General features: G+C 34.1%; 1 protein-coding gene across 2 annotated transcripts in view; it reads right to left on the bottom strand.

Annotated features, from left to right (window-relative positions):
* Nucleotides 1-1,023: 1,023 nt before the first annotated feature.
* LOC109537021 (failed axon connections) overlaps nucleotides 1,024-19,565 on the bottom strand; it is a 40,641-nt gene continuing 22,099 nt past the window's right edge. Inside the window, exons 2-7 of one of the 2 annotated variants that reach the window (XM_019903536.2) lie at nucleotides 4,382-4,596; nucleotides 4,198-4,321; nucleotides 3,673-3,819; nucleotides 3,306-3,466; nucleotides 3,069-3,198; nucleotides 1,024-2,979 (exon numbers count right to left, since the gene is read on the bottom strand). In XM_019903536.2, coding sequence (XP_019759095.1) covers nucleotides 2,905-2,979; nucleotides 3,069-3,198; nucleotides 3,306-3,466; nucleotides 3,673-3,819; nucleotides 4,198-4,321; nucleotides 4,382-4,596 — 852 coding nt within the window. In that variant the 3' untranslated portion in view covers nucleotides 1,024-2,904. The remainder of the gene's footprint in view (nucleotides 2,980-3,068; nucleotides 3,199-3,305; nucleotides 3,467-3,672; nucleotides 3,820-4,197; nucleotides 4,322-4,381; nucleotides 4,597-19,565) is intronic. The other variant, XM_019903537.2, reaches the window with a different exon arrangement.

Below are 19,565 nucleotides of genomic sequence, written 5' to 3'. Positions count from 1 at the left end.
TTCTAATAAAATGTATTTCATAATTTTTCGCAAAATTCTTTCGAATCTTTAGAAAAAAGAGTAAGTAGTTTGCTAAAACTGGAAATTCTGAAATTTTGAAGAGCTGTTAATAATATTTTTGCTAAATAGCCCGTGAAATAAATCTAAAAATCAAGTGAAAAGTCATCAACATTATCCCAGCAACGAAACTGTGTGTTTCGAGTTACTGCGCCGGTGTGTTGGGTTGGCGCACCAAGCCATCTGCGTAGCACTGCRCCAACKCCTAAATTCACTGAGTTGCCCAGGTCTTGAAAAAATAACCAATCTAGGAAACTTTGTCGTAAAATGTCGCGTAAAAGGCCTTTTTCAAAAACAAGAAAATTTTATGTATCACGCTATCCCAAAAAATGTCTCAACAAAAAATATTCTATAAAATTTTTATCTCCTGCTGTTCAATTCTTGATGCAATTGTGCGTAGTAAAAATCCTTTTTTCTTTGTTTATTGGCTATTGTTCGATTGACGATTAATTGAATTCAAACTTTTTACTTTAGAATTTGCAATTTTATTGGAAGGTTAGCGGGCGTAACACGTTGCAATTTGGCCTAAAACGACTAACGTGTCTTTTATTGATGTTCGCACTTATTTTCCCAATTCTTAATTGTTTCGTAGCACGAATCGCTGAAAAATTTACATATTTCAAAATCATCTCAGCAGAATGAAATAATAAAACATATTTCTATGAACCACTAAAACTGACCAATCATCTCATCATGGAATCTAAAATTAGATTCTTTAGGCAATACTCTGTATATTCGCGATTGTTCCATGAATTTCCGTAAGTTTATGCAAAATTGCAAGTTTGACCAATTTATTTTCTCTGATTAAAATATACTCAACATATTTATAGAAAAATAAAGATAAATTATTATTTTGTACCAGGCAAAAAATCTTTAAAACCAGTGATATGCAAAATTCATCTGATTTAAAAGGATCTTTGAAAAGTCGGTATTACTTTGGAAGACACAAGTGACAATAAAACCCAGTTTAAAACTTAAAATATGAACTTATTTATTTAAAATATAGCGTACAGCATACAACACAGTTTTGAAAGTCGAACCTATTTTTAACTAAGGCTAATTGTAAAAAATACTTAATGTTAGTAATTTGAATTATTCATCATTTACTTTGCAGTTGTTTAATTTGATTTGCCAGATATCGTGTTCGCTTTAATCGGCATCAGTATCTTGTAGCTTAATAGCTAGCGATTTTTCTAATGCCATTTCGTCACTGTTATCTAACATTCTGATACAAAATGACAGATAAAAGTGTTTATTATCGTTTTTTGCTTTATGACCAACCAAATTAAATACATATGAGACGTACAAAGCTTCAACTAATTTTGAAATGGTCCAACAATTTCACACAGCGTAGTTTAAGAATTAAGTGGCCTTAAAAAAATACAAAATACTACATTGATTACAAAGGCTTGAGTCAATTTGAGACACTACTTATGTTTTGGTTGTCAGTCAGTGGGAGTGTGCTAAATATTCAATTTTTTGTCATTTTTTTTCGAAAAATGGTGTGCGCTTTTTAATTTATTTTTGCTCAGTTGGTCTTTTTCATTACTTTCTATCTTAATTTAGAAAACTTGAGGGCTAGATCAAATCTACAGCTCGTTACTTATTGATCAACGTGATGTTAGTCAGCAGTAAAGACCAAAAATTGTTTACCCTAAATGACTTTGTCTTATCGTAATGTATTATAAACGAGTGGATGGCATCGCAGTTTAGAACATTTTTATTACTTACACACTGCCCACACAACATCGCTCTCAAAGTAGATTTTATGAAATGCTATGTTAGAAAACGTGGAATGGATATAATCAATGAATAAATGCACTACCTATCATTACTTACTACGATACATTAATATTTCGTACATATATTAAAAGACTGCACTAACATGTAAACTCGCATAGAAATTGTTTAAGAAAGTAACGCTTGAAGTATCGTTAGTTACCTCAAACTGAAAATGTAACGTTTGCGAATAGGGTTAAATTTATTATAAGTCAGCCCCTGAAAACACACGCTTTACTAAAGGATTGATCAGTGACGGCTGGGGGGTTTAAAATGCGGGAAATTCTTTCCATTTATTTCCTTAAACTATTACATACCACAAAATTCGATTTACTTTCAAGCTGCATCTGAGCTTGAACGAACTTCGCTACCTGCCACCGATGAATATTACTACCTTAATTTGGTTGGCTTTCTCAAAAATATTACTATGCAAGTGTTGAAGATTCTTATTAGATCAAGAAGAACCTGCCATACTTGAAACTGTAAGGTTCCACGTGTTCAAAGAAGCCGTCGCCAGACATACATGTTTATATTTAAAAACCTAGCTAAAATATTTATACAAACAATAATAGTTATAATGCGTAACTAGCAATTAATATAAAATTTGTATTAAAAATTGTCCATTATATTCAATATTTGAAAAGCTGAAATTAAATTCCAGAGAGAAAAGGAAAAAGAAAAATGTAGTTCATACAATGAATGATTTTAAATTTATTATACAGATTCAGATTAATTGAAAATGTGAATATCATCGTCAATTAATCTGAATCTGTTGCACATGAATGGCACTCTAAACTTAATTACTTAGACGAGTCAAAATTAGATTGACACAATGATTGAATGAATTGTTGGATAGAAAAAATCGCTTAAATATTCGCTTGCATCAAGTTGTCTTGAATATAAAAAAATAGATTCATACACTTACAAACTAAATGTTGCACATGAACCAGGCAATTATAAAACGGAAAAAATTATACACTAATAATATAGAGATGATGAGAAGTGAAGAGTATGGGTGTTAAATGAAATTTACTCGCCGTTTTAACGGCCAAACACATGACTATCTGTTTATTTTGCAGCCTCCTTTTCTTTATTTTCTTCTGACTCCTTATTCGCTGCCTTATCTTTTTCTTGCGCTTCCTCCTGAAATTAATGTATGATTGAAAAATCATCGGCCAACTTGGAATCTTGTGACTGCTAGCATGTTTTTTGTTAGCTAATAAATGTATTACCTTCTCTTTCTCAATGTCCTTATCTTCTGGTTCCTTTTCCTTGTCGCTTTCCTTCTCATCCTTCGCGGCTTCCTTATCGTCTTTTGTCTCAGGGACGGGTTTTGGGAGATGCGAGTTCAAGTCCAGAGTACTATAAATAGTATTATGTTGATCAAACAAAAAGTCATTTTTAGAAACCGGATTCGGTTTCACAATTTTTCAATATTAAAGTAAACACAATCAAGTGCGGAAATGTACCTGCAAATATCATCCCAATCAGCAAAACAGCGCTCCTTGATCCTGTTCACGTGCCCGACAAGGTTGGGACATGATTCAGTCATGTAGTCGCGCAATTCCCACTCCACCTCTTTGTCGACAAAGTAGATTTGAGCTAAATGTGCGAATACGACTACGTCCAGCTAAGAAGAGGTACCAGATGAGTTAGAATTACGCAAATTATAATCAACTTAAAATTATTTTCAGTGCTTGATTCTCTACAGTTTTGTTAGTTACGAGTTTTAAGTAATTTATTAGGCAAGCCTGACCGCAATGAGAACAAAATAAACTGATCCTTAACTCAATTTCAAGCTGAAACCCAAATAAAAAAGTCGAACTAATTACTTACAGTGGTGGGTTCATCGCCAAAGAAGAAGGGCTTGTCAGCCAACATATCTGACAAGACTTTCAGATCTTCTTGTCCGAACTTGATGATTTCCTCGGGAGTGTGCACTCCGATGCCATGAGCTTTAGCTTTTTTAGTTCCCTGGAACCACTAAATTGTCAATATTAAGATAAACCGATGGTAAGAACACAAAACACTGAAAGGGAACATGCGTTAATGGGTGAACAGAACGTTCGAAATAATCGTGTAAATAACTACTAAATTATAGTCAAATGAACTCAAGAAATGATGGTAATGATTGGTTTTAAAGTGCAGATGTTAAAAGTAGATGTTTTGAGTAGTATTTGGTAGAGAAGTGCACAATAGTAGTGAAAAATCTACGTTAGTACCTCTGCAAGTTGTCACGAAAAGAATAAACTACTCTACAGGATAGTAGTAGTTCTGTAGCCGTAAACCTGTTTACTAAAACATTTGACCACTAATTTGCATGCAGTTAGAACTTAAAGCACGATTGACTGTTCCCTTTACCTTTCTAGCGTAGGAAAATTTGAAAAATATGTTCAGAATCCCATTTGGTACTCTGGAGCCAAGAGCGCGTTGAAGATTGACTTTATATGCCTTCAGTACGCTATCAGGATATTTGGAACGCCACCTGAACAATAATTATATATTAATATTTAAGGCTAGAATACGTGATTTAAAGTTTACTTACCACATGACGACCCAAGCAAGATGATTCTCTATCATACTGATGATGGCATGAGCCAAGTTGCGCTGATCCGCAGTTAATCCCGCGTCTAAGTCTTGGTTGTATTTCTGACTAAGTTCCTTGATAATGAGAGCACTGTCGGCGATTTCTTCACCATTCAATTCCACAAAGGGTAAAAGTCCTTTCTTGGACCTGAACTTCATCTTATGGTCCACATTCTGAAATTAAACAAAATTCATTTTTTATGGCTTGACAGTTTATGGTAGTTGATACGAAAATACATGCAAGCCTTCCTTAATAAAACATTTCGTTTTCGCAGTAAAAGATTAGTAAATCGAACGTAGTAAAGCGCGACCACAACGACCCTATTATCGAGTTTAATTAGAAAAACACTAAAACGAAGGCAGTAATCTGTGTTAACTATCCGGGCAATCAGGTAATGCAAACATCCTCATCTTTTGACACCGATAACTACCGGTTAATAATTGCTCGAATGTGTTCGACATATGGAAGATATCTCACTTCGGAGTAAAGTTTAATGGTAAACCGTCTGCTCTGAAAATAGTATAACTGATGGTGCTGCTTGGAGTTGACGAGTGTAAATATTCCAGTAGCTTCTTTGAGGCTCAGATAGCTTAAATAATTAACTAGTTCAGATACTTGTTCCTTGTTTTTCGAATGTTATACGTTGTACAAAATGTGAATTGAGTTGGTTAAGACAACCAAGACGGTTGAAATAACGAAATATTTCTCTATACAGGGCGTTTCAGGAGCAGATGCACGTTCTTCAACATGGTCTACTGCATCAAGTTAAAAAAAAAGTATTTAAGAAAAGTATAAAAGTTCCTATAAAAGTAGGCCCGAAAAGGCGATAAAAGTTAATTCAGAAAATAAGTTGTTTTACTATTTGAAAAATAATATATTGCATTCTAACGAAATTTAGCAGGTCATAACTAAGGTTTCTCTTGCAATAAAAGTAACTTTTCTTTTAATTTCTTCAATTTCAACTTGACTGAAAAACAATTTAATGTCAACAAAAAGCGGAGGACTTAAGTAACAAAATATTAAAACTGCTTCAACGATTTGGATCAAAAATATCAACTTCAATTTCGTTACAGTTCTAGACTATAATGAACATTTTAAAAAATATATACAAATGTATGAAAATACAAGACTACTTGGCATTTTCCATATTGAGAATAGTAGTAGAAAAAAATAATTATTGAGATTTTTCGACAAATTTTCCTCATCGAGAATAACGCAATTTTCGGTAAGCTTTTAACGTAATCTTATTTTAGCAAAATAATGGAAGAATTTCAAAAATTAAAGATCGTTTTTGAAAAAACCTTCCATTTTCCGTCTATTTAATAGCAATCATTGGCAGCACGGAAGCCATTCGTAGCTCAATTTACTTAATTTTTGTTGCAAAAATGACTTTCAATCATGCGGCAATGCGTGTTGGGAAAATTTGCTTAAAATATCAACAACTGTTTTTATAACATTTAAAATTAATTAGGTTTCTAAATGAACTTTTGACGTCCTGTCTATCATAAACAAAGTTTATTTCTGCAGCTGCATTAATAGGAACTTTTTATCCGATTTATTGGTCAATAAAGTGAGCGAGTTATATCGACTTTCCACTTGGATGGTGTTCTCACAATAAATTGGTGCAGTTTCACTAAAATCAACATACATTTTAATGCTTTAGTTCTGTTGGTAACGGTGTGGCTCATGAGCCAAGAGTATTTTTTTTTGTTACGCCTTGAAAAAAGCGACTAGATTTCTTTATTAATTTGCTAAATTTACAGATACAACTCAGATTTTCAACATCTGAAACACAATAAAAAGAAAAAATAACCTACCAGTGTCAGTTTAGCGACAATTGCGGCAAACTAAATAACCCCAAAAATTTCTAGAAAATGTTCACAATCCGCAATAATTTCCACATTTCGCAATATAGGTATTGTACAATTTATTAAAAACTGCTCGATTTCACAGCACAACATAAAACAATTCGTATCTGGTGACTGAGTATTTTGGCCCAAAGCACTCTGTATAAATTTTCAATATCAAGTATTTGCTAGATCAAAGCATATTAATTAGGAACTTTCGGCTGGGGTGCTGCTTGCTTTCCCGAATTTTATGCCAAACTGTCTCAATAACTATTTTTTGTTACTTTGACCGAGGGCTTGTAATGTTTAAGTTACGAAAATTCCGACTCATTCCTACAGAGGGTGGTTAATGGCTCTATCATCCCTATTAGCAGTTTCCATTATATTTTTACAAAAAGGCATTCACTCTCGAGAAAAATGCAAATTGCCGAAAATAAGCCTCGCTTCTCTGGTGCCTTTTTCTTTCTTATCGATGCAATTTATGGGTTTAAGGGACTGTTCTTGTCTATTTTTCGACTATTAGAAATATATTTTCGACACAATTATGCGACCAGTTCGAGTCATGACTAGAAACAAGCAAAAAATAATTACGACGAAAGGTTAAGCAGAAAAGCGAGATACACAAGCAAATCAAGACAGTTGATAAGGAAACGATTCGACAGACGGTTCTTCATCAACAGTTCGAATCGGCCAAAGTAAACCATTCAAGTTCTGTTTGGACTATAATTTACTTCACGCTTTCTCGTCATTCTTTTAACTACAATTTTTTTTATTTGTCTATAAATTGTCTACATTGTTTACAGGATAATTAAAAATTCAGGATATTTAAAGCAAGATCGGGGAACTAATGGGTAGGGTTCAATTGAACTTTTTATGGCGAATTCATCTTTGTAAGTGCATTAAGGGAGATGAATTGAACATTTAATTTAAAACGGACCCATACCCGATTTAGTAGTTCAAATAGGTTGTGAAGTAGTGACTATACCAATAATCCCTTGCTAAACTTCAAATGATATCAAGCAATGCCCTTCTATGGTAAAGGGGATGTTAAATTTTCTGCAATTATCAAGCATGTCCGATTCCCACCCAGTCTACTATAACAGAAATATCGACCAGATATTACTAAAGAATTATTTATCGAACAGACCTAAAAAACTATACAACAAATTAATTGTTAAAATTAATCGCAATCCTTCTTGAAACTAACTGTAAAATTTGTGGGTGTTTCATGTACAACCAAACTAGAGGAGGGAGATTTTTCGTAAAACGCGAAAACTTGACATCGCAGCAAAAGTCGAATATCCAATATGCACAAACCCGAGTACAGAATACAAGAGACGAAGGGGGAAAGGAAAAGGGATCGACCGTTGTCCTGGCAACAGGGGGTGAGTTCTAGACGCCTGTAAGCGGGGGTGCAACATTCGGTGAAATTCATGGGCTCGTCGTACAAAGAGGTAACGAACTCGATCCGAATAATCTAATCGGCACATCACACCCTGTAAATATTATTTTTCGAGGGGTCGTCGGCCACGTGGCTCGGCTGGATGAGTGCATGTGCACAGTTGCAATTAAATAATGCATTTTGCTTTGGGGCCACACCCTAATGTGGAAATACAGCATTAACGGGGGTGAAAATTTGCTCTACTAGCGACTGACAGCTCTAATAGCTGCACTTAAACTTGTTTTAATTTCGTTGCACGTTCACAGTGTTCCTGTACTATTTAAAACTACAGGAGATCAGGTTTAATCCCAAAAATGTATATGTCAAAAATGGGGAAAAATACGGAATCTTAACTCCAATAGAATTATTGGAAATTATAAATACTGTCTTGCAGTAATAATGTTAATCCCTATTAGCTTTATTTCTTTAAAGACATAATAGTTATTTGAATGTCTAGTTCACTGCTTTCAATATTTGGTCCTAAAAACCTAATTTGGTCTACTTTTACATTTTTGCGCCAAACTTCAATTAAGAACAAAATGTTTCAGTGTCAGTTTTTTTCATTTATAATGGCAAGATGTAGGGTACGGTCATCCTTAAGTGAACCTTAACCGGGTATTTTTTATTTTGGGTCATATTCAAAAAAAGAAAAAACGTGTGAATGGAAATAGAATACAATGAAATAACCTGCAAGTGGACGTTCGAAAGGTCAACTGCCAGTTTGTAGAAATAAAGCTGTACAGTATCGCTACATAATTAGCGCCAAGCACTATCGTTATTAAGGGATCCCTTATTTTTTAAATTTGGACTCAATTGCGCCGGCGTATGTGTCCTAAATGTGTGTAAATATAAGTGTAAAATACCACTAACTTTATTACTGCTTGCCTTATTGAGCGCCCAATAACTCTCTAACGTGTCGTAAATGTTATACAGTAATAAGTATAGTCCGCATTAAAAAGCACTAAAATTGTGGAAAAGAGCGCTTAAAGTCAAATTGGTTTCTTGCAAAAAAAAGCATTAAAAATGCACCACATTCTTTCTGTGGGGTAAAAATTATCTTTTTAAATGTATTAAATGAAATTTAATGTAATGCAATTAATGAACGAAGTTTTCTTAAATAGATTTATTTCAATTACTTCGAAAAACTTAAGCATATTTCGCATAAAACCATAGTTTGTTTACTCTCAATAAAACCGAGAAACACACAAGTGCAATTTCAAACCCGAAATTACTAAATGATTAATCAAATGTTCCATTGTAAAATTTTGTAATATGTAATATATAAAGTATAAAGAATATTTTTGAAGGAAAAAACAAGTTTAAGGTTTCATTTATAAATCTGAAAACCGTGTTGTTATTTGTTGCTTCCAGTTCTTTCGAACAAATTCAATTACTTTTCGTCGGAACTTTTTTTATTAAGCGCGCCAGTAACTACTTAGATTACCACCATACCTGCTGCAAGCATCTGTAGTGTCTTACACTGAAAATTATGAAATTCGATTCGTGGAAGCATAATTTTCAAAACTGAGCATTTGGTTGGATTGTTTTCGTTAAATTGTTGTTCTTATGAAAATACAAAGCTGTATGTACGCAAAAAATTGACGTGAGCACAAACTTTCGTTCTTAAAATGGACTCGAGTTGTAAGTAACACAAGTTTCTCTTTTAAGTTTTAAAAGTTAGATACTCGCTTTAAGAAAACGCTTTGCGTTGTTAACGAAAGTGTGGTCGCAGCTCAGTTTAACTGGAGCCAGAATCTTCATAATTTTTTTCAAGCTACTTAAATTTTGGTCATTCTATCAGCATCTGTTAGTACTTCGGCTGAAAGTGCATCTAATCTATGCCGGTTATCTCAGCTTGTGTGTTTTTCAATTAATTTCCTTCTCCTTCAATCTGTGTGTCTATTTCAGTGCTTAAAATCGACCACCGTTAACTCATCTTTACTGTTACTGCAAAGTTGGAATGCAGCCACCAAACAATACCTCGTTTATCACTCTGTCCATTTATGCCCTGCACAAGCAGGTCAAACCGAATCCATCTTGATAAAGGGTCTAAGAATATTTTCTGTTTCAATAACCAATAGTGGCATTTAGTGGGTGCTTCAAGCAAAGACCCTTTTTCTCTCTTTGCTAATCTTTGGCCCAGGTGCAGATTTTTGGCCGCCGAGGGCCAATTTTTTACGAGGTAACCAGCTATAAAAGAGTCCACCCTCATTGGTAATGTGAACATTTCTTTTTTAAGGTACAAATTATTAATAACGTGTATTAGTTTCACTTTTTTGTTTGGAAAGTCAGTTGTCTTCATTTTCTAATGATCGGTGTAAAAGCTTGTTCATTTGTTGAAGTTGAAAAAATCATTAAAAATGCAACAGAGTAATGTAATAATTCGTCAGTAAATTCAGCCATTTAAACACATAGTTTTAAAGTGTTATTTGTTACATGAAAATGGTTACAAATTGTGTGCAATATGTATTGCAAACTTTTGGGCAATGGTGAAGCTAATTCTCCCTCGTCTCGCAGTAAGAGTCAATGCTTTTGATAACCCCTTTACATAAGATTGAAAAAAACGTTTGACAATCCAGAACCAGCACAGTTAAAGGATGTACATACGCTGCATCTCACATACTTCAGAAACTCTTCAGTTAACAAAAAAGGCAGCTTGAACAACCAAAAAGCGGGTTTTAAGAAGGAAAAAGTATTCCCTTGATTATTTGACATGTATTAAAAATACAAATCGAATAGAATATTTCACTGTTGCTACAACAGCACACAATGGTAGAATTCCACGAAAATATATGTTTGTCAAACCAAAACAATTTATAGCTATTCGAGAAATCCACTATTTCTATACGTTTTAATTGTAGTTACAAAGTGCAAAAAATTATTCAGTTAATGTTGATTTAAGCTTGTATTTATACGAATTATATGAATGACAAGCTTTCATGAACATTATCGGCAATTTTCATTCAGTCCCAGTATTATCCGCAAATATTTGGAAAATGACGAAATATAAAGTATATTACTAGAACTCGTGATCTTCGCAAATCTGCGTTCTGTTAATGTTGCTAGCAGGCAACACCATCAGAAGGAAAGTTTAATAATGGGAAGTTCAAATATCAAAGAATTTCATCCTTAACTGTGTGATTTAAACATAGTAATTTATAGTAAAATTCACGAACTTAAAGCGTAATTTGATTGGATTGAATGCTGTGAACTTTTTTAACAAACAAACGAAAAAAGGGAACTATCAGAGAAAATCTACAAATAAAGTGATAACCACACGGATAGGAAATAGGAACGAAAATTATATTTTCAATAACACTCAAACAACAATTAAAATATAATTTACAAGAAACTTCAATGCGGTCAAAAGCGTATAAAACTAAGTATGTCAACAAAATCCATTAATACTGCACCGCAACTGCGCTGCTGAAAGTGATGACTAGCTTGAGGAAAATGTTCTAGATATAACAACACGTACATTTTAAGAACAACTTACAATGTTATTAATTAATCAATTTAGTTTATACAAAGGCAATTACGTGCATTAAAAATTACTGTTATACTTTCGCCAGCAAACCCTTTTGTAATAAAAAAGACCCTATTCTTCTACACGAATTCAAATTGGAATTTAAATGTGCTCGTTTTTTTTGCTGAGAACAGTCACGGTCCCTGAACTTGCATGGATTTACAACATCCGTGGTCGGAGAGGTCATTTTTAAATTACCGTCGCAGCGCATCAGTGATCAAATCGTTCTATCTCTTGAAACAAGATAGTTTAACCTACATACGAACTAATTGAACCTCGCAAAATTTAAGTGTATGAGCAAAATGGCCGCATACAAGCTTTAAAGCGGTAACAAAGCGTGTTGGGTACTTTTTTGGTTTGTACACGATAAATAATAACTGCATTACGCTGAGAGTAAATCGTTAAGCGGCCGTGAACATTTTACTAATTACTCCGAGCGCATAAGTTAATAATTGCCATTACAGTTTATGCATTCTGAGAAAATCAACGCCATGTTTAATTAGTGCGATGAAGCGAAAAATTGTATTTTATTGCGCGGACTTGAAGTACTTATTCCTCTTAAAGCGTACTATGTGGCGTTCGTCTGGGCCAGCTGCATATTACCAGCATATCTTTTACCCACCCTCACTAAATCGTACGAGACAATGACCTACTACCCTCAAAATACGGGAATATTGCATTTATACAAAAGGGTGGTGTTGTTTTCCTTTGCTCCCTAACTGGCAGCTACCAAATTGGGTGCCTAAAGTCTGCTTTTGACCGAAATACGACCAGGGCTTCATGTTGCGAGGGGTTGAAAGTAAATTGATCATTTGCTTGAGTCATTTTGGAAGGAGAATCCATAAAACGAAACAGAGCGGTTTATTCTAATCAAGCGTTTAGGAACATAAAACTGTTGTAGAATCCTTATTATTGCGGATTTTGCCTCCGAACCGAAAAACTTTTGACAATACTGTCCGATGTATTCCTACAGTTCATAAAATCACAAAACCATCGAACCCCGCATGTGTCTGCTTCATTTCAAATTTATGACCGTTGATAGAAAATACAAAAGCTTCTACACTATTATTAGCTTGATAAATAAACGCTTATACAGCTTTTATTTTTATGCGGTCGGATATTTGTTCAGTTGGCATTGTTCTTCCACATTTTATATGTTTGGATAGAACTGTACTCGAATGATTTGTAGCTTAATAAAGCTTAGGTTCATGAAAAATTGCGTTTAATGACATTCTGTCTTTTGAACTGTATAGTGAAGGCTAAATCATTTAATATTGCATTTGTGTACAACTTACAGGGTCTCTCGAAAAAAGCCACGTAAACTGGCGAGCTAACTGCAAAAAAAATCAGATTCTTCGGGGATTACGGATGAATTTTCTTATTATGAGAGACTTATGAAACGTAAAAGTGGTGTTCTTGTGGTTTATTGGCATACCTACTTTTAGTGGAAATCGGCTATTTCGAATTAACTATAACTGTTGCACATAATAATCACAAAACATTAACTTAATCAATAAATCAGCTTTTTTATTTGACAAATGATTTTCAAGGAAACGATTGAATCGTTCGTCCACATTCAAAGATTCATGGCCCAGGAAATTCTACGAAAATTTGCAATCAAATGAACTATTGATTTCCTTAATTGTTGATTAATTAAAATTCCACGTAAAACCGTTGTCAATAGCTGAATTACGCAAAAAGCATGTCAGGAAATCGAGTTTTACCAAGAAGACCGGTTTTGCAGCAGATAAGATGCTTTATTAAATTATTACACTCACCTTCCGGTTTTCTCAGCAAATACTCAAAAAGCTCTATTTACGACTAGGTATAAAATCATGTTATTTAAACATTTTTTGTCGATGTTTTGCACCAGTTGCAACGTACTAAATTACAACATAAACGCCCGATTGGTTGAAATAAAACGAAGTTGAGCATCCACTTTTTCAGGAAGATTATGTAGATTCAAAGCTAAGACCGGCACATAAATTTGAAAAACTGCATTTCCCAAAGCTAATTTCCAGCGCAATACATATTGGTTTGATTACAGAACATGAGTAAAAGCAGCCAAATACTCAACATGCGGGTACTTTACTGTGTACATTCGTACATTGGCTTGATTAACTTATTACACCATGAGCTGGCTACTTAACATACCATTGTTGGGGCTGTCGTTCCCCGCAGGGACCAATTTAATACACTTAGGGCTTAAGAAATAGATTGGACATGAAATTGCTTTTAATTCAGAGTCGTTAATGTCCAAGAATATGATTGCATGCGATATTCGAGTTCAATGAACGCGCCGATGTAGTGCAGTATTTCGTCAAATATGTAAAAGAAAGTTTCCTTCCTGAATGTAACATCTGCCAAGCACCCCGTGATTATTTCGTTTTTTTTTTCTTCAGTGCAATGAACGAGGTTATAGGTGAAGAACTATCTATAACAAAAGAACGTCAAATTCCTAAATGCACTTTATTCTCTGCATGACCCATTCATGCAGCCATTATTGAGATAAACATAACTCACAGCAAAAAAACAATAGCTACACATTTTAGGCGCACACCACTTGAAAACTGTTAAAACTAAATGCTTAAAAAAATTCTGGAAGAATGCTTTTCGAGATTAATTGACTAAACGGCTTAACGTGCATTTTATAGTGACAACTGTGCCAGCTTCTGCTATTTTTGACTCGTTGGACGAACAGAAGGGCCCAGCTTTTGAAATATTTCAAGCCAGATGTGTATTTATTATAAACATGTCAGCGGTACAACTCTGATAGCAACCACAGCCATGGTGTTATGTGCTTGAAAGTATGTGAGAGAAACATGTTTTTAAGTTCGCTTTTTTTCGAGTCAGCAATGTTTTATTGTGCCAATTAAAAACTAATTATAACAAATTGAAGTGTTAAAATTTAAAACCGATTTTTTTGCTTTTAGTCCTCAGAACGCTACAGGCAAGCCACGCATAATTTTCGCAAGAAGACTAGAAAAATTTTGGGTATTGTAATAGTAACGTACACAAAGATAACCGAGCCAAGATAAAGATTAGGCACAACGCTGTTTCAACGTAGATCGTTCCTCTATAATTATCAGGGATGAGACAATCTAAAGGCAAATATTTCCGCAACTTCAAAAGTTTCGTTCGTTGGTTGAGTCTCTTGCGTTGATAGCCGTTATATGTGAAAAAATAATACGCGACAGTCGAACAAAGAAAATAAACCAAGTAAAAGCAGAGTTATATTGCGTTAATCCTAGAAACTCAAAATGCATTTTTTTAAAACATACTCTCACAGCAACATCATTCCAGTACCTATTTAGAATCCCAAGAATAAGCACCCATGTTATTATTGGAACACGTAAGATCTTTAGTTGGATCATCAATAATAATTAAAAATTAAGAGAAAGCAAGTGAATTCCCATACTGTTTTTGCCAGAATTATCAGACAATGAGGCAACGGAAACATGAGATGTTTCCGTTGAGACCCGCGGGTTGAGAATTTTTGGGACTACTTTTAAAGGCCTAAGAGTGAACGTGTGTTTAGACAATTCACAAATGGCATGATTTATCCAGTTTTAGACCAAATAAAACACAGATAATGTATATATTCATTATTCGTTCTTAATATGAATTCAACCAGTTTTAATTTGAAAATCCGTGGTCCGCATAGACCGGCAGTGATTTATGTAATCAGCTTTAGACGGCATTGATTTTGGTTTGCAATTGTCTGGCAGTAAAATAGCATAAAAGCAATGTTTTATCCCAATTTTTAAAATCGAATAGCAGTAGAAACAATGAGAGTGAAAACACGATTCTTTCAAACATTTAAAGTCTTAAAAGTAGTTCTTTTAACCAACTGTTTCTTCTGCTCCGTACATAGAGCGAATGTTAGGCGAAAACCAAAAGTGGAATGGTAGTCTTGACCGTGTTGTCAGCAGAATCGTTTGATTTTTAACAACAGAACCCAAAAAAATCAGAACTATTTTTTTGAAGACCACAATCGACCGCTCTTCTAGATCCTCCCATTTTCAAAAATATTTCGGTCAAAACGATCAATGTGATTTCTTGATATTAAATGACCAGGACAGGAATCCAATATTGATATGATTTGGTTGAATATCGAAACGAACGCAAGCCATTCAATTGATCAATTGTATCACTGATCATCAAAATTAACTTAAATAGGTATCAGTAACATAGATATCGGTTGTGTCGAACAAATCTGAACAACCGTTTTTCTAAATCAAAAGTAAAACTATCGTTTTCTGATCAAGTCCAAAACCCAATAAAATACTTGAGCTGACATAATCGTTGTTAATATAATAATTAAATAACGCCATAAATCGTTTTGGAGCAAGAACTATAGTTCATAATTTATTTTTATGCAACGTATTAAATCGCAAAAGCCGTATCATTTTACCAGCCTTCTCGTTAGAACATTCCAAATGTGTTTTCTCTTTTAATTTATCTCTGCACTTGGGTTACTTTACGGCCATTGTGCACAGTACAATTATTCGACATGGTTCGAAGCAGATAACGATTAGTCTTGATTTTTTTTTGCAAATATTGAGGAAATGGTACGTACACTCGCTTGATGTTTAACTAGGGCATATCGAATGCATCCACCTTGAATCATCATTCAAATCCGTTCAGGTGTTAAACTTCCGACAATTATTTGAGCAAGATAATGGGGGTAGACCATTAATTTAATGTTGTGAATTACTTAATGAGACTACTTGAAACCATATTAAATGCGCATCAATCAATAGTAAAACGAGTTGCTAAAATAAAATAAGTAAAGCGATTCATCAATCACAGGCATTAAAGGAAATGTTCCATCTAGAATATGGACACACACTTTTAAAATCAGCACCAATCGCACACATCAGTACCTTTAGTAGCACAGCTGCGAAGTTATACAAAATCACAGATGGGAAATCAGAGACATCATCTAATAAATTATGTATTTTTACCAGCTGTAACATGACTACTGACTTAGGTCTAGGTTAAACTGATGTGTTTGGTTTTAGTAAGATTTCAGGTGGTCGATTGTCTGTTCAGAAACAGTCTGACAAAGCTGGTTTCTTCTGTGATTGACCGATTATATGCTGATAAATGGATGCAAGACACAATTCATTGATATTTCAGTGCTAACTGTTCTTGTGGAGACCGAGATGGCACTTCAATTATAGATTTACGACTCAATTTAATGAGTAACAGTTATTTGATGCAGAAGCTTCATTCCCCCTTTCTAAAACAGTAAGCCTGATCAATTCAATACAATATAATAAATACATCAGGCAGGGCTTTATAACAGAAATAAACTACTTGACGGAACAATCAACCTAATTTCTGACTGCCGACTTCTGCATTCTTGTTTCTATTTCGAGAGATGGCCTTTGTGTAGGAATTTTAATAGCCACCACTTAAACTGGTTTGATAAGGGCCAATTTCGTTGGCTGCCAGTTAACTTCTAAATTGAAAATAACCGAAAAGTAAACCACCATTGTCTATAGCTCGGTTTCTTTAGTTTCTTCGGGTAGAATTTTCAAATAAATCAGATTGGTTATATGCTGGCAACATCGCTGACTGAATGATCTTTGCGGGTTAACAGCCTGGCGTTTCGTCTGGTGGCCAGGTTTCATATCTTGCGGCTATCCGAATCCTTGAGAGTTTTCAATTAATAATACACGTTTCCTCAGAAGCAGACAAGCAACGCATTTTTTCGTGTTGTGGTAGTTTTCACAAGGTTCATACAAGCTCACAATACTTCGGAGGAGCCTCTTATGCGTTATAGCTATGCAAATTAGCTTCATAACAAAACAAGAAGTGGTTAATGTGAGATCCTCTGGTCTAGATGAGTATAATAAATCATACAAGTAGAAATTCAATTGAGTACTTGCTTTAATTGATCTTTTTCTTGTTGCTGTTCAATGTTTTAGCATGTTTGTTTGACGTCGAATCCTTCTTCACCGTGCACTTTCTTTTTCAACTTTCATATCATTGCCACTGATGAATTGAAAATTCCCAAATAATTTCAACCGTGTTAACACATACATAAAACATTTAAACACACATTTAACATGCCCCGCTTGTACAAAAAGCTGATACATTTTTCATGGAAGAACTCTAGTTTCTTACAAATTACAATAGAAATGGGGCTTTCCAGCTATTTCAAAATGAAATGTAAAATGGTCAAATGAAACATTTTGATAACAATTAATATATTGTTTTTGTGATAAAAAAAAAGGTCATAAGCAAAAACGGTCAAAAAACTTGAAAAGTTGGTGAAAAAACTTCTTGCAAACTTGAAAGTCAATAAAACAGGTATTTTTTCTCATTTACATATAATTTTATGTATTTTGAGCTGAATTTCTGGTGAACCGAATGGTGTTATCAGTTTCTGGATAGGTATGGGCAAAAAAGTTACAAGCGAAAATCCTCGAAAATCGTAGGAATAGTCAGTCATGTTCCGGGAACATGACCGAACAGAACTATATCTAAGCCATAACCATCAGCTGGAAAGTATGTGCTTTTATGTAAAAATATACCCCAACCGTTCAGATTTTTATTTGCAAAACCAAATGGTCAAAGACACTCGGTTTGGTCACAAAAAAGTGCTTAGAATAATTGAAAAATTGTCAATAAAGAACGAGGAAAGTGCTGAAGAACTTTGAAAAGAATAATGTTTTGTGACTGCAAATTCTATAAGATTGCGAAGCATACAGTTAGAAAGATATAACGAGAATCGAAGGAACTGAACTGTTATGTTCGCAAAAAATTCTTCCAAAATATCGTCGTTTGTGGTAAAAAAATAATCAGATTGAATGAAATGTATTTTTGATCGAATCGAAATCACTTCGTTTCCAGGACACAATCAAGGAAATGAGAATCTAATGAGAATCCAATTGTTCATTTTCGTTCGAGGAAAAATCGAACAGCATTAACTTGTTGTTAATGAACTAAGATACGACAAATAAACGCAAAGATGAACAATTTGAATCTATTCAATAATTCAACGTATAACTTAAAATCATTGAGTTAAATGCAAATCTGTACTGATTTTGAGCAAGCGTTTTCTAAATGGGTAAAAGTACAGTGGAATATGAAAGAAACAAAGCCTGTCAATGAAGAAACATTTTTGCGACTTATAAAAATCTCCGATTTATTCTGTGTAGTATGACAAAAACGTTCAAATTGTTCGTAAAAAAACCTTTAATAATCATAAAGTAAACGTACATAACACACGCTTACGAAAAGAAAAATTACCAAAAACTGTTCACTATTACAATTACCTAAACCTATTCCGAATGCTGTAAATCGATTGTGGTTTTGGGAAAGCCCTGCACGTAGCAAGAAATGTCGTCTAAACAGGGAAAATACAGTTGAATATTGAAAAAACGTGCAAATAGTTATTAAAAAAATTAAATAAGAAATCATAAATAAGTAGGCAAAATCCAAGCGCACCACCGGATTCAGCAGCTCAAAATTGAATGATTATACTCGTACAGGACTATTTTTGTTGATCACTATTTTTGACGATACTTTGAGAAAAAATTATGATAGCACGTAATAACTCGATATTTGAAAAGTGGAATTCCGTTTTGCGCAGTTTTTAGAAGTTATAGAAGAGGCGAGAAAGTCCCGAAGAAAAAAATTCACAGGTCAGACACAGGCCGGTTTCAACAGATAAATATAAAAAATATTGAACTTAAAGTTCTTACGTCCTTTAAAGACCCAGTGCAATAAAAAAAATATGTTGAATTACGTTTTTAAAACAATGTTACTGATGCTCCTTCGGTTATCAAAGAAATTTCCAGCTACGGGATTGATTCAGATCGGAAACCTTCTCAAAACCGTTACGAACGATACATATCCGATTTCGCTTTTAACGTAAAGCAGTTCCGAATTCCGTCATGTACTAACATATCTGATTGCTAAATTTTTACTCAACCTTACTACGTGACTAAATTTGTCGTTCTGTATAGTGGTAGAGTCGCTACTGATTTAAATTGATAGAAGGAAGTAGGCTACACATATCCTAATTTAGCTGCGTCCAGTTACGCATTGCAATGTCGATTTCGTTATATTTAGTGCAAGATACAATATACCCGAAACAAGTAAAAAACGTTGTCTATCAGAACGTCTATAATGGTATGAAATACAAAGAATTTCGTAAACCGCAATCCCATTTTGAAACTAAATATCAATCGAAAGGCTTTTGGTTGAAAAAGATCAACTTGCGATACAAGTCTGCCACGACAAAAAATTAATTTATATCCATTACTCGAGTCAATGAGACTTCTAAAGCAATTTACATAAAGCCATTTGAGC

This window comes from Dendroctonus ponderosae, unplaced genomic scaffold (genome assembly GCF_020466585.1).
Source record: "Dendroctonus ponderosae isolate FM_Combo_2020 unplaced genomic scaffold, Dpon_F_20191213v2 Dpon_F_20191213_4, whole genome shotgun sequence".
Taxonomy (NCBI): domain Eukaryota; kingdom Metazoa; phylum Arthropoda; class Insecta; order Coleoptera; family Curculionidae; genus Dendroctonus; species Dendroctonus ponderosae.
Note: the sequence above shows the minus strand (reverse complement) of the source record. Positions and strands in the feature narration are given on the sequence as shown.